Genomic DNA, 14384 nt, shown 5'->3' with positions numbered 1-14384 from the left:
GACCCCCCCCCCCCCTTCAACTTCTGCAGCAATGCTGGCAGCACTTAGACATCTATTTCCAAAAGACAACCTTTGGATATGACGCTGAGCACGTGCACTCAACTTCTTTGTTCGATCATGGCGAGGCATGTTCTGAGTGGAACCTGTCCTGTTAAACCACTGTATAGTCTTGGCCACCGTGTTACAGCTCAGTTTCAGGGTCTTCTTATAGCCTAGGCCATCTTTATGTAGAGCAACAATTCTTTTTTCAAATCCTCAGAAAGTTCTTTGCCATGTTGAGCTTCCAGTGACCAGTATAAGAGTGAGAGCGATAACACCAAAATTTAACACACCTGCTCCCTATTGATACCAGGGACCTTGTAACACTAGCGAGTCACATGACACCAGGGAGGGAAAATGGCTAATTGGGCCCAATTTGGACATTTTCACTTAGGGGTGTACTCACTTTTGTTGCCAGCGGTTTAGACATTAATGGCTGTGTGTTGAGTTATTTTGAGGGCCCAGCAAATTTAGGCTTCATGTACACGGAATGTTTTTACAATCTCTCCTGAACAATTTAGGTGTCATGCACACGAGACGCCGGTGCAAACTCTGCTGGACCCATGTTTTTAAAAGCTGAAACCAGTGTTTAGAAATGCCAGTTTTGCCACGATTTTTACCGCGATTTAGCAGCGTTTTACCGCATTTGCGTCTGCGTCTAGAAGCGTTTAGTTAAGCTAACATCATAGACCCTCCCCAAGCTCAAAAAAACAGTGAGTAGCAGCAGCTGTGAGAGCAGTGTACTTGTATTTAGCGTGTCACTTGCCACATCACCTGCCACAAGTTGTGGATTGTCCACTTGCCACGTGACTTGCCACAAGTTTTGGATTGTCCACTTGCCACATCACTTGCCACGCCACCTGCCACAAGTTGTGGATTGTCCACTTGCCACATCACTTGCCACGTCACCTGCCACAAGTTGTGGATTGTCCACTTGCCACATCACTTGCGACGTCACCTGCCACAAGTTGTGGATTGTCCACTTGCCACATCACCTGCCACAAGTTGTGGATTGTCCACTTGCCACGTCACCTGCCACAAGTTGTGGATTGTCCACTTGCCACATCACCTGCCACAAGTTGTGGATTGTCCACTTGCCACATCACCTGCCACAAGTTGTGGATTGTCCACTTGCCACGGCACCTGCCACAAGTTGTGGATTGCCCACTTGCCACGTAATTTACCATTTCACCTGCCACAAGTTGTGGATTGTCCACTTGCCACGTCACTTGCCACAAGTTGTGGATTGTCCACTTGCCACCTGCCATGTCACTTGCCACAAGTTGTGGATTGTCCACTTGCAATTGTTTAAAATATTTTTCATCATTTGCCATAATTTTTGAGATTTTTAACGTAAAAAAAAAAAAAAAAAGGTCACCTTTAACCACTTAATAACCGTCATATGACGTCCTCCCAGAATTCCGCTCTCGCGCGCACTCGAGAGCATCCGTGACCGCCGGGTCCACAGGACCCGGCGCATCACGGATCACGGTAAACGGCCGCTCATAGCGGCCGTTTACCACGTGATCGCTCCGTCAAATGACGGAGTGATCACTTGTAAACAAACCGGCGTCATGTTATGACGCCGGTTCCTCCCTCCCCCTCTCTGTACCGATCGGAACAGAGGAGGGGGAAGAGATCGGTGTCAGCAGCGATGTGGGCTGCATCTGCAGTGCCCACATCGCTGCTCACCGAAAATGAACCCTGCAATAACCCTGCAATAACTCTGCAATACCCTGCAATACCCTGCAATACCGTGCAATACCGTGCAATACCGTGCAATACCGTGCAATACCGTGCAATACTCTGCATTACTCTGCATTACTCTGCATTACTCTGCATTACTCTGCATTACTCTGCATTACTCTGCAATACCCTGCAATACCCTGCAACACTCTGCAATACCCTGCAACACTCTGCAATGCTCTGCAATGCTCTGCAACGCTCTGCAATGCTCTGCAACGCTCTGCAACGCTCTGCAATATACCCAGCCATAGTCGGTGATACCCTGCAATACCCAGCCATAGTCGGTGATACCCTGCAATACCCAGCCATAGACACCCCACCCTTCCCGCCGCCCTCCGGTGCTTCTACCGACTCGCCAATACGATCAAATCCAGAATCTTTTTTTTTTTTCAGGCTTCCCAGTTTAGAGGTGAGATGTGGGTCTTATTGACCCCATATCTCACTGTAAAGAGGACCTGTCATGCCATATTCCTATTACAAGGGATGTTTACATTCCTTGTAATAGGAATAAAAGTGATCAAAAAAAAAATTATTTTTGGGGAAAAAAAATGTCAAACTAAAATAAATAAAGTAAAATGAACAATAACATTTTTTTTTTTTTAAAGCGCCCCTGTCCCCATGTGCTCGCATGCAGAAGCGAACGCATACGTAAGTCCTGCCCACATATGAAAACGGTGTTCAAACCACACATGTGAGGTATCGCTGCGAACGTTAGAACGAGAGCAATAATTCTAGCCCTAGACCTCCTCTGTAACTCAAAACATATAACCAGTAAAAAAAAAAAATAATTAAATCGTCGCCTATGGGGATTTTTAAGTAGCGACGTTTGGCGCCATTCCACGAGCCTGTGCAATTTTGAAGAGTGACATGTTGGGTATCGATTTACTCGGTGTAACTTCATCTTTCACATTATGCAAAAATTGGGCTAACTTTACTGTGTTTTTTTTTTTTTTAAGCACAAAACTGTTTTTTTTCCAAAAAAAAGCATTCGAAAAAATTGCTGCGCAAATACCGTGCGAGATAAAAAGTTGCAACAACCACCATTGTATTCTCCAGGGTGTTTGCTAAAAAAACATATATAATGTTTTGGGATTCGATGTAATTTTCTAGCAAATAAATGATGATTTTTACATGTAGGAGAGAAATGTCAGAATTGTCCTGGGTGCTCCAGAACGCCTGATGGCGCTCCCTGCATGTTGGGCCTCTGTATGTGGCCACACTGTGTAAAAGTCTCACACATGTGGTATCGCCGTACTCGGGAGTAATAGCAGAATGTGTTTTGGGGTGTAATTTGTGGTATGCATATGCTGTGTGAGAAATAAACTGATAATATGACAATTTTGTGAAAAAAAAAAAAAAAAAAGTAAAAAAAATCTTGATTTTGCAAAGAATTGTGGGAAAAAATGACAACTTCAAAAAACTCATCATGCCTCTTACTAAATACCTTGGAATGTCTTCTTTCACAAAAGGGGTCATTTGGGGGGTATTTGTACTTTTCTGGCATGTTAGGGTCTCAAGAATTGAAATAGGCCGTCAGTACTTCAGGTGTGATCAATTTTCAGATATTGGCACCACAGCTTGTGGACTCTATAACTTTCACAAAGACCAAATAATATCCACCAATTTGTACTTATTTTTACCAAAGATATGTAGTGGTATAAATTTTGGCCAAAATTTATGAAGAAAAAATTACTAATCTGCTAAATTTTATAACAGAAATGAAGAAAAATTCATTTTTTTACAGAATTTTCTGTATTTTTTCTTTTATAGCACAAAAAATAAAAAACCCAGCGGTGATTAAATACCACCAAAAGAAAGCTCCATTTGTGTGAAAAAAAGGACAAAATTTTCATATAGGTCCAGAGTTGCATGACTGAGTAATTGTCATTCAAAATGTGAGAGCACCGAAAGCTGAAAATTGGTCTGGTTATTAACCACTTCAGCTCCGGACCAATAAATACCTTAAGGACCAGAGGTCTTTTTGCAATTTCGCACTGCGCTGCTTTAACTGGTAATTGCACGGTCATGCAATATTGCACCCAAACGAAATTTGCGTCCTTTTCTTCCCACAAATAGAGCTTTCTTTTGATGGTATTTGATTGCCTCTGCGATTTTTTTTTTTTGCGATATAAATGGAAAAAGAGCGAAAATTTTGAAAAAAAAAGATATTTTCTTCTTTTTGTTATAAGAAAAATCGAATAAACTAAATTTTAGTCATACATTGAGGGCAAAATTTATTCAGCCACATGTCTTTAGTAAAAAAAAATGTCAATAAGCATATATTTTTTGGTTTGCGCAAAAGTTATAGCGTCTACAAACTAGAGTACATTTTCTGGAATTTACACAGCTTTTAATTTATGACTGCCGATCTCATTTCTTGAGGTGCTAAAATGGCAGGGCAGTACAAATCCCCCCCAAATGACCCCATTTTGGAAAGTAGACACCCCAAGGAAATTGCTGATGGGTATGTTGAGCCCATTAAATATTTATTTTTTTTGTCCTAAGGGATTGAATAATGACAAAAAAAAAAAAAAAAAATTTTTTTTACAAAAAGTTGTCACTAAATGATATATTGCTCACACATGCCATGGTTATATGTGGAATTGCACCCCAAAATATATTCCGCTACTTCTCCCGAGTATGGGGATACCACATGTGTGGGACTTTTTGGGAGTCTAGTCGCGCACGGCACCCCGAAAACCAATCACCACCTTCAAGATTTCTAAGGGTGCAAATTTTTGATTTAACTCCTCACTACCTATCACAGTTTCGAAGGCCATAAAATGCCAAAATAGCACAAAACCCCCCAAAATGACCCCATTTTGGAAAGTAGACACCCCAAGCTATTTACTGAGAGGCATGTTGAGTCCATGGAATATTTTATATTTTGCCACAAGTTGCGGGAATATTACAAACTTTTTTTTTTTGCACCAAGTTGTCACTAAATGATATATTGCTCACACATGCTATGGGCATATGTGAAATGACACCCCAAAATACATTCTGCTGCTTCTCCTGAGTACGGGGATACCACATGTGTGGGACTTTTTGGGAGTCTAGTCGCGCACGGCACCCCGAAAACCAATCACCACCTTCAGGATTTCTAAGGGTGCAAATTTTTGATTTAACTCCTCACTACCTATCACAGTTTCGAAGGCCATAAAATGCCAAAATAGCACAAAACCCCCCAAAATGACCCCATTTTGGAAAGTAGACACCCCAAGCTATTTACTGAGAGGCATGTTGAGTCCATGGAATATTTTATATTTTGCCAAAAGTTGCGGGAATATTACAAACTTTTTTTTTTTTGCACAAAGTTGTCACTAAATGATATATTGCTCACACATGCTATGGGCAGAAGTCAAATTACACCCCAAAATAAATTCTGCTGCTTCTCCCGAGTACGGGGATACCACATGTGGGGGACTTTTTGGGAGCCTAGCCACGTACGGGACCCCGAAAACCAAGCACTGCCTTCCGGATTTGAATATAAAATGCTACCAAAAAACCTGTTAGCGATGGCAGGGATCAGGCCTGACTCTGCGATCGCTGCAGTTATGTGTTTAGTGTTTTGTAAGTGACAGTGATCGATCGATACTGCACTTGGGTGGGCTGGGCAGAGGGGCAAAACGCAGGTGCCAGCAGGTATTTGGGCTGATCCCGCTAACAATGCGTTTTTTTGGAACCCTAAACTGCTGGGGACGCTAGTATAGATCTGATCAGATCAGATATTGATCTGTTCAGATTCTATACCACTACGGGAGGTGTATGCTTTGCGTGTGGGTGTTAGCGGTACTGGCACTAACCTAGCGCTGCCTGGGGCGACGCAGACCCTGACCCTAAAACCTAATTGATATCACCCGCCGGGGGATCAGGGGGTTAAACCTTTATTGGGTAATAAATGGTGGGTGCCCTGATGCTATAAAAAACAAACTAACCAGAGTCACCCGTAACACTTATACGGTGATCAGTGGTGAAAGGGTTAACTAGGAGCAATCAGGGGGTTCAAATTTTTATTAGGTAGTATATGGGGGTCCCTGGCGCTATATAAAAACCTGACGGGGAACCTAAATAACTAACTGGCTAACCAGCGTCACCAGTGACACTTATACTGTGATCGCTGGTGAAAGGGGGTGAAAGGGTTAACTAGCAGCAATCAGGGGGTTAAAACCATTATTGGGTAGTATATCGGGGTACCTAGCGCTATAAAAACCTGGCGGTGAACCTAAAAAAATAACTAGCTACCTAGCGACACTGATGCAGCGTTCAGAAAAATTATCGCTTAGTGACACTGGCAAAAGGGGGTGAAAGGGTTAACTAGCGGAAATCAGGGGGTTAAAACCATTATTGGGTAGTATATCGGGGTACCTAGCGCTATAAAAACCTGGCGGTGAACCTAAAAAAATAACTAGCTACCTAGCGACTGTAGCGACACTAATGCAGCGATCAGAAAAACGATCGCTTAGTGACACTGGCAAAAGGGGGTGAAAGGGTTAACTAGCGGCAATCAGGGGGTTAAACCCATCATTGGGTAGTATATCGGGGTACCTAGCGATATAAAAACCTGGCGGTGAACCTAAAAAAATAACTAGCTACCTAGCGACACATGCAGCGATCAGAAAAATGATCGCTTAGTGACACTGGCAAAAGGGGGTGAAAGGGTTAACTCTAGGGGCAATCAGGGGGTTAAATCTTTATTGGGGGGTGATAGGGGGCTACCCTGGACCTAACACTAACTGTCCTGACAGTTTTTACTGTCACAACTGACACTGAATGCATTGATCAGTAAAGAAATGATCAATGCAATCAGTGACACTGTGACTGGGGGGGGAGGGGGGCGGGGGGGGATCGGGGGGCGATCGGGGGGGGGATCGGGGGGGGGTTTGTGTGCCTGTGTGTACCTACATGTCAGTGTAGTGTTGGTGCACACTTACTTTTACTCTTCTCCTCGTAGTCCGGTCAAAAAGACCGCCCCGAGGAGAATGACATCACTTCCTCCTTCCTGTGTAAACAATACACAGGGGAGGAAGCTTCTCATTGGCCAGGAGCGATCCAGAGGGGGTGGCCGAAAACCAACGGCCATCCCCTCATCACGGAGCGCTCCTGGACCGAATCGGACCGCCGTAACCAGCGGGAGGGGGTCCGATCGGACCCCCCCACCCGCTGGAAGGCAATCACGTAGATGTACGTGATTGTGCCTGCCTGTGCCATTGTGCTGACGTACATTGGCAATACGGCGGTCCTCAAGTGGTTAAGGGTGTTTAAGTGCCCAGTGGTCAAGTGGTTAAAAACGCTTAAAAAATGAAAACGCGGCAAAACGCGGTACCGACATTTTGCCGCATTTTGCGTCTGAAACGTGGAAAACATTTGCGTCTGAACTCATTTTTTTGCTTCTGAAAAAACAAGGTTAAACGAAACTGCATAAAAATGGAAAAAACTATACTGTGTACATGGACACATAGGATAACATTGAATGAGTTCAGGGGCAGTTGAAAAAAGTGTCCAACTGCCTCTGAACGCGTGTTTAACAGCGTCTCGTGTGCATGAGGCCTTAACTTGACAGATAGTAACCGATGTTTAAAATGTTCGTTTTGCCACGTTTACATGCCGCGTTTGTGTTTAGAAGCATTTTTTTTTTTTTAAATTGCATTTTCTTTTTTTACAAAATAGCTAAAAAGTAAACTAAAGTTACCGTATATACTCGAGTATAGGCCGACCCGAATATAAGCCGAGGCCCCCAATTTACCCCCAAAAAAACTGGCAAACTTATTGACTCGTGTATAAGCCGAGGGTGAGACATGCCTGTCCATCCCTGTGTGTGTGTCCGTCCATCCCTGTGTGTCCGTCCATCCCTGTGTGTGTGTCCGTCCATCCCTGTGTGTCCGTCCATCCCTGTGTGTCCGTCCATCCCTGTGTGTCCGTCCATCCCTGTGTGTCCGTCCATCCATCCCTGTGTGTGTGTGTGTCCATCCATCCATCCATCCCTGTGTGTGTGTGTCTCCATCCATCCATCCATCCATCCCTGTGTGTGTGTGTCTCCATCCATCCATCCCTGTGTGTGTGTGTCTCCATCCATCCATCCATCCATCCCTGTGTGTGTGTGTCTCCATCCATCCATCCCTGTGTGTGTGTGTCTCCATCCATCCATCCATCCCTGTGTGTGTGTGTATCCATCCATCCCTGTGTGTGTGTGTGTCTCCATCCATGTGTGTGTGTGTGTGTGTGTGTGTGTGTGTGTGTGTCCAGCCTACCTGTGTCCCGAGCCTTTGTCCCGAGCCTCCGTCCCGTGCCTTGCCTCCTTGCCTCCGTCCCGTGCCGTGCCTTGCCTCCGTCCCGTGTCGTGCCTTGCCTTGCCTCCGTCCCGTCCCGTCCCGTGCCGTGCCGTGCCTTGCCTTGCCTCCGTCCCGTGCCCTCTTCGTCGGCGCCTCGGCGGCCATTGTAAAATTCAAAAGCTGCGCCGCCGCCTTCGCCTGTGATAGGCGGAACACTGAATTTCCCAGCAGCCTGTGTTCCGCCTATCACGGACATCGTATCATCCTCGTCCGTAGTACGAGGATGATACGATGTCCGTGATAGGCGGAACACAGGCTGCTGGGAAATTCAGTGTTCCGCCTATCACAGGCGAAGGCGGAGCCGGAGGCGCGGCTTTTGAATTATAGAATGGCCGCTGTCTGTCTGCTCGACACGCTGATCGAGCGGGCAGACAGCGATGACTCGAGTATAAGCCGAGGGGGGCACTTTCAGCCTCAAAAAAGAGGCTGAAAATCTCGGCTTATACTCGAGTATATACGGTAACTAAAACGCGAGTTACCGCGTTTACAAGCTGTTACAGGCATTTGGCCTTTCAAATGCCTCTGAACATCCGTCCTGAACGTATTTTTTTGTGTTCAAAAAAATTCTTCTAAACTCAACTGCCTAGAAATGACTATAAACAACCCTGGGTACATGTACCGATAAGATAATAGAGGAGAGTTCAGGGGCAGCTGAGAAAAATGGCCAACTGCTCCTAAAGGTCCATTTACCAGCAGCAGTGTACATGAGGCCTAACATTGTTATACAAGCTGTACACTTACTACCTTACATTGTAGCAAAGTGTCATTTCTTCAGTGTTGTCACATGAAAAGATATAATAAAATATTTACAAAAACGTGAGGGGTGTACTGACTTTTGTGAGATAATGTATGTACACATAATCAGCCAGGTCTACAATGTGTGTCCTGATGAATCTTACAGCCTACTTGATTCCTATCCACACATCCCCTCTATAATGACACAGTTCATCATGTCTCCTTGTCACATACATTTTTATTTCACTCTCAGTGAAGAAGACAATGTGACGTTTGGCCTTTAAGTGAGAGCCGGGAACAGATGCCGGGCCTACGCACCCAGAAGATATGTGGGGGTGGAATTGTGTTTGGAAGGAATGGAGTTTTATCTATAAGAGCATTTCTGAATCCTCTGTCCTTATATCCCCTGTGGGATTGGAGGATATCAGAGAACCTGTAATATGGTCTGAGCAGGGTTCCTCGGAATATAAACTGTTTATTCTGTCACATAGGGATACAATATGTTGGTACATTAACCTCTGCAGAGAATTTACCTGCGGGAATAACAGGGAAGGAACAAAGAGCTTCATTGTAAAGCCCTCTCAGGGAAGAAAGGCCAATTATGATTAATAGTGAAGGGATAAGCACATTGTGTACCAACAGGTGCAGTTGTGTTCTGTGCCAGGAGGTTACTGGACAACTCTGCTCTACCAGAAGGTGATATTTCCAGGTCTATACACTGTGTACAATCCTGCACCTGTACCATGCTGTAATGGAAGGTACCGTAATGGGATAAAACTCCCACTTATAGAAACTTAAATATAACAATAGAAAACAAAGTGCATGTGTTGAATAAGGAATCTTCACTTCTTCTATTGGCAGCATGCACTTGCTGTCTTGCGTGATCATTTATAGGACCTTCCAGCCTCTGAATTTGAACAGTACAAAACAATAAAGCTCTGTAGTGGTTTATACTTATTAATACTAATAAAAAGCTTATGTTCAGTTAGAAGCTGGGAGACCATGTGGGAGTTCAGGTAGTTGACAGGACTATGATGTCTCATTCTAAGTCCTGCCATACACTGATCGAATTTAAGTCAATACCTGCTGAATCGGCCAAAATCTGAGCCGTGGATGGCCCAGCTAATTAAAAAAGTTGGTTTTTCAAACGACTTATCGAAGGAGCCAGGTGGAAATTTGTATGTTTAACAATGACTGCAGCCAATCCGATGAAGCCACTGTTCAGGTGTTCTGAAAGCCTCGGGTACTGGCTGTTAGAATACAATAGCTAGCAAGGGAGATTCTTCAATCTATGTTAATTAGCGTGAATGGATTAATTTAGTCGATTTTTCTTGTTCAGCCTGCATTAGATAAATCTATAGGTGTATGGCTAGCCTAGTTCTCAGGCTGAAGATTCAGACTAAAGCTGGCCATACACTAGTAGAATTGTGTTCAAAAAGTCTTGTTTTAAAGAATATTTCCAGGCATGGCTATATTATACAGTACATAGTTATGTATACAGTAAACCATACATATGTATATATGTGGCCAATGCCCCTAGGAGCTGGAGATCACTGAACCTGACACTGCTACTCCAGCGATTTCCGCTTGCTTCAAAGCTCAATGAAGAGAGGCTACACACCTGCTTACTGAACACAGGAGGTTGGCCGCTCAGCATGGACTCCATTCCATGGATGCTTTCCATTTTCTGAATGAATGCAAAGCATTCTTTGATTGATGGTGACGGAGCAGTGATGTCATGCTCTCCATCTTGTCCAATCACAAAACACTCTGCATTCATTCCTTGCATTCTCTGAATGGTGCCTGTGCTGAACGACCAACCACCTGTGTTCAAAATGCATTACACCAGCCACTCAGCGCGGGACCTGGAAGCAAGTGGAGATCACCGAAGTAGCACTGTCTATTTTAATATTTCCAGCTTATAAGGGCAAGCTGGACCAAAGCAACATATAATAAATCCATACTTGTAATTCTTCTTTAACAACATTTATTTGTTTCTAATCATTTTTGGACTCAAATTGATGTTTCTTTTCGACCATAGTGACGAGCATGTTAGAGGAAGCAGCAGGGAAAATTTTTCACAAACGTACAAATTTATAACAGTGAAGGTCGTTTTCATTCGGAAAGTCTATTCATTCCAAAATCAAATATTAGGAGTAAACATTTTTTTAGTACTTCTGAATGACATTCATAATGTCATTGAATGTAAAGATTCAAATTTTTGTTTGAAAAACTACTAGTTTATGGCCCACATACGACAAAGCAAGCAATAATAAATGGGGAAGATGGGATCAGAGACACAAAAAATAATAATAATTGAGGTAAAAGTAATAATAATAATAATAACTACTAATAATTTAAAAGAGAAGTATGGGGAAAAAAAAAAAAAGAGAAGTATGGGAACTTTTATTTTTTTAATCATACTTACCTAGGTGGATGCAGTATCAATCCAACACTGCATCTGTGTACCGTCGGCTCTAAGGCTGAGAGCCGAGCGACCAAACACCACTGACTGCTCGGTTCTCTCTAAGCAAAGAGATGACTGTCAGTCACTAGTTCCCTGCTCCCACTGATCCGCTAGGCTGTGGAGGGGGCGGGAGCAGTCAGCTCAGGCTTTAAGCGGCTTGCCAAGAGGCTGAGCCGGGTGCCGGTCTAGGCATGTGGGCGGATACCTACCATATAGCCAAGTATAGCCAAATTAGCTTTGGCTGTACTTCTCCTTTAAGAATGAATATAGATTTTTGTATAAGCCCTGGCATGCTAACTGCTCTGTTTTAGCTACAATTCTGAACATGGTTATGCTGTAATTGTGCTGGTCCTCAGATTACATATTTAGATCTTACCTTGCTCCGCCTCCTCCCAGCACTAATGCTATGGCGTTTCCTGTGAGCACTCTGGCAAGACGAGAAAAATCACAATGGCGGTCTGGGGGTTTCTGAGATACTCTCTCGTACATTTCAATCTGTGCAGAGGCAAGAATATGAACATATAGCTAGTTAACAATTCAGGGCAGATAATTTGAGAACTTCACACCAATATCTATATTCACAATACATAGTTTGACAGTAAACACCATGATATTAACACTGATCTAATACGGGATACAACTCAGTGAAGAGCATCCATTTAGGCTATCCTAGGACGTGATATCAAGGGCAATTTTATCACTTGCGTATTTATTCCTTGTGACCTGGCCAATATTTTCCTGTTAGGGAACAATAGGAGTTAAAAGTGTTTCTCCTGCATTGGTCCCAGGGAGGCATCCTCCTGTCTACAGTCAAACCTAGCAGTCTCTGGCTTAAGCAATTTTTTTTTAATTCCTATCCCAATCATGCTTCATGCGAACTAAAAATTAGGTCAGAGGGGTTGGTTTACTAAAACTGGAGAGTACAACATCTGGTGCAGCTGTGCATAGTAGCCAATCAGCTTCTAACTTTAAACAAACATGTTATACTTGCTCTGTTGCAGTGGTTTTGCACAGGGCAGCCCAGATCCTCCTCTTCTCAGGTTCCTCTTTGCTGCTCCCTCCCTCCTGATGAGTGCACCCACAGCAAGCAGCTTGCTATGGGGGCACCTGAGCCGAGCTGCAGCTCCGTGTGCCCATCAGACACTAATGCCCCATACACACGATTGGAAAGTGAACCAGCAAAAGTCCAGTCTTCAGTTTAAGTACATCAACGCCAGAGCTCTTAATCTGGAGATTCTTCCTAAGACAGTGAAATTAATGAAGTGAATGGATCAGCATAATAGTGAGGCAACTAGTATTTTCAGCAGTGTTCCCTGAATGGACAAAGTGCAGGTTTGTCTTAGGCCGGGTTCACACTGCTGCGGGGGGAGATCCGGATGTGATTCGCACCGCACTGCAGTGCAAATCACATCCGATCTCCGTAGCGATGCGAGTTCAGCCATACAGATAGTATGGCTGAATTCGCATCGCTCCCGCAGCAAACTCGCACGGGACCCTTTTTTTGGTCCGCAACAGAATCGGATCGCATGGGTGTTTACACCATGCGATCCGATTCCTGTGCGAGTCTGCAGATCGCACTGCGATATGCGGACGGATCTGGGGGTGTCATTAACATTTCATTGACACTCCCAGCCGTTCGCATAGGGCAGTGTGAACTGCCGGCGGGAGTAATGCGATGCGGGAAAACGCTGCGGATTTGCGGCGTTCCCGCATCGCTGTGGTGTGAACCCAGCCTTACAGTAATGTGCAAGTGTAAGGGCTCCTTCACACGGACGTGTCCATGTACGGAGCCTGCTCTGCTCAGCGGGGGACCGCTCAGTCAATCCCTGCTAAGCAGGAAGAGGACAGGTCCATCTCTGCACACTGTGTAGGGACGGACCCGTCAGAGCACTGCATGGGGGATCGGATTACGACGGACTGATAGCACAGATAGCACTGCACTCCCACTGACAATGCCTTCATCTGCTTTTCTTTCCAGAAGATCGTCACCATCTTTGTTCAGGCATCATCCAGAGTCACTATCTAGCCTGACACTGCACCCGTGATCCACCGCTGGTGCATTACTTTGATCCGTGATCCACTGATCGCTGGTGTATTACTTTGCAGACTCTTGTACCAAAAAAAAAAAAAAATTAAATACACTTTTTTTTTTACCCGCACTTATTATTTTTTGTTAAAGGTGAACTTATCCTTTAAGACTATGTTCGTTTCTGACAAGTTCTGACATACCTTTATTATATGTATCCTTTTTACATAAACTACTCTATAGAATTGTCTAGACAGGGAATAAATCTGTAGCTGAGTTTTAAATTAAATATGAATGTTTTGTGATTAAGAGGAACTTATATTGTGTACAAATTGTCCTTTGATTACACGTTCAATTAAAGCGAACTCTCCTCAAAATCTGTGCAATATTCCCAAACAAGATTTTCACAAAGCCCTTTGTGTCTGCTTCTGGTAATGCATATTTTGATTAGAGCCCATATCAGTTGGAGTATACAGGGATAAGCGGTGGGAAATGGTTTCTATAGTAACTGCAATATTGCATTCATCTGTTTCAAGGTGTCAGCTTACGTTTATGGTGACGCACAAAATGGCTGTCGGGACCTTCTGCCACTTTGCAGTATTGGTTAGGACCTTGAACATAGCCATGTTGCTTTTATGAGTCCATGTTGTATGTGTTTTACTGGGGTATTTTTTTAATTGATCAAAACTGTCGCCATAATTACCTGCAAAGATAAATTATAAGTTTACCGTCCGCAACATTTTCCAAAAGTATCTCTATGCAATTCCATATCTTGTGAATAGTACATACCAGTGCTCCTGCTGTTTCAAATGCGGCACCCTCTTCATTGCACATTGAAGATGTGTGTGTGCGCCTATCAGCAAAAGCGGCTGGCTCCTTGATCCCCCTCCATTCTTCCATTTGCAGGACGGGCTGAACACTACAATTGTGTGGCCAAAGGACAAACTCTGGGCTGTTCAAATTGCGCATGTGCGCGCTCATTTTCTGTAGCTGCAGCGGTTGGCCGCTAGGGGGCGCATAATAATAATATGTCTACCCC

At 44.1% G+C, this 14384-nt stretch overlaps 1 protein-coding gene across 2 annotated transcripts in view; it reads right to left on the bottom strand.

Moving 5' to 3' along the window:
* The window catches only part of PNPLA7 (patatin like domain 7, lysophospholipase), a 620671-nt gene that overhangs the window by 133970 nt on the left and 472317 nt on the right, over positions 1-14384 (bottom strand). For both annotated transcript variants that reach the window (XM_077476726.1, XM_077476735.1), the window contains one exon: positions 11696-11814. In XM_077476726.1, coding sequence (XP_077332852.1) covers positions 11696-11814 — 119 coding nt within the window. The remainder of the gene's footprint in view (positions 1-11695; positions 11815-14384) is intronic.

This window comes from Lithobates pipiens, unplaced genomic scaffold (genome assembly GCF_037356315.1).
Source record: "Lithobates pipiens isolate NorthernLeopardFrog02 unplaced genomic scaffold, aLitPip1_a1.2 Scaffold_1, whole genome shotgun sequence".
Classification (NCBI taxonomy): domain Eukaryota; kingdom Metazoa; phylum Chordata; class Amphibia; order Anura; family Ranidae; genus Lithobates; species Lithobates pipiens.
Note: the sequence above shows the minus strand (reverse complement) of the source record. Positions and strands in the feature narration are given on the sequence as shown.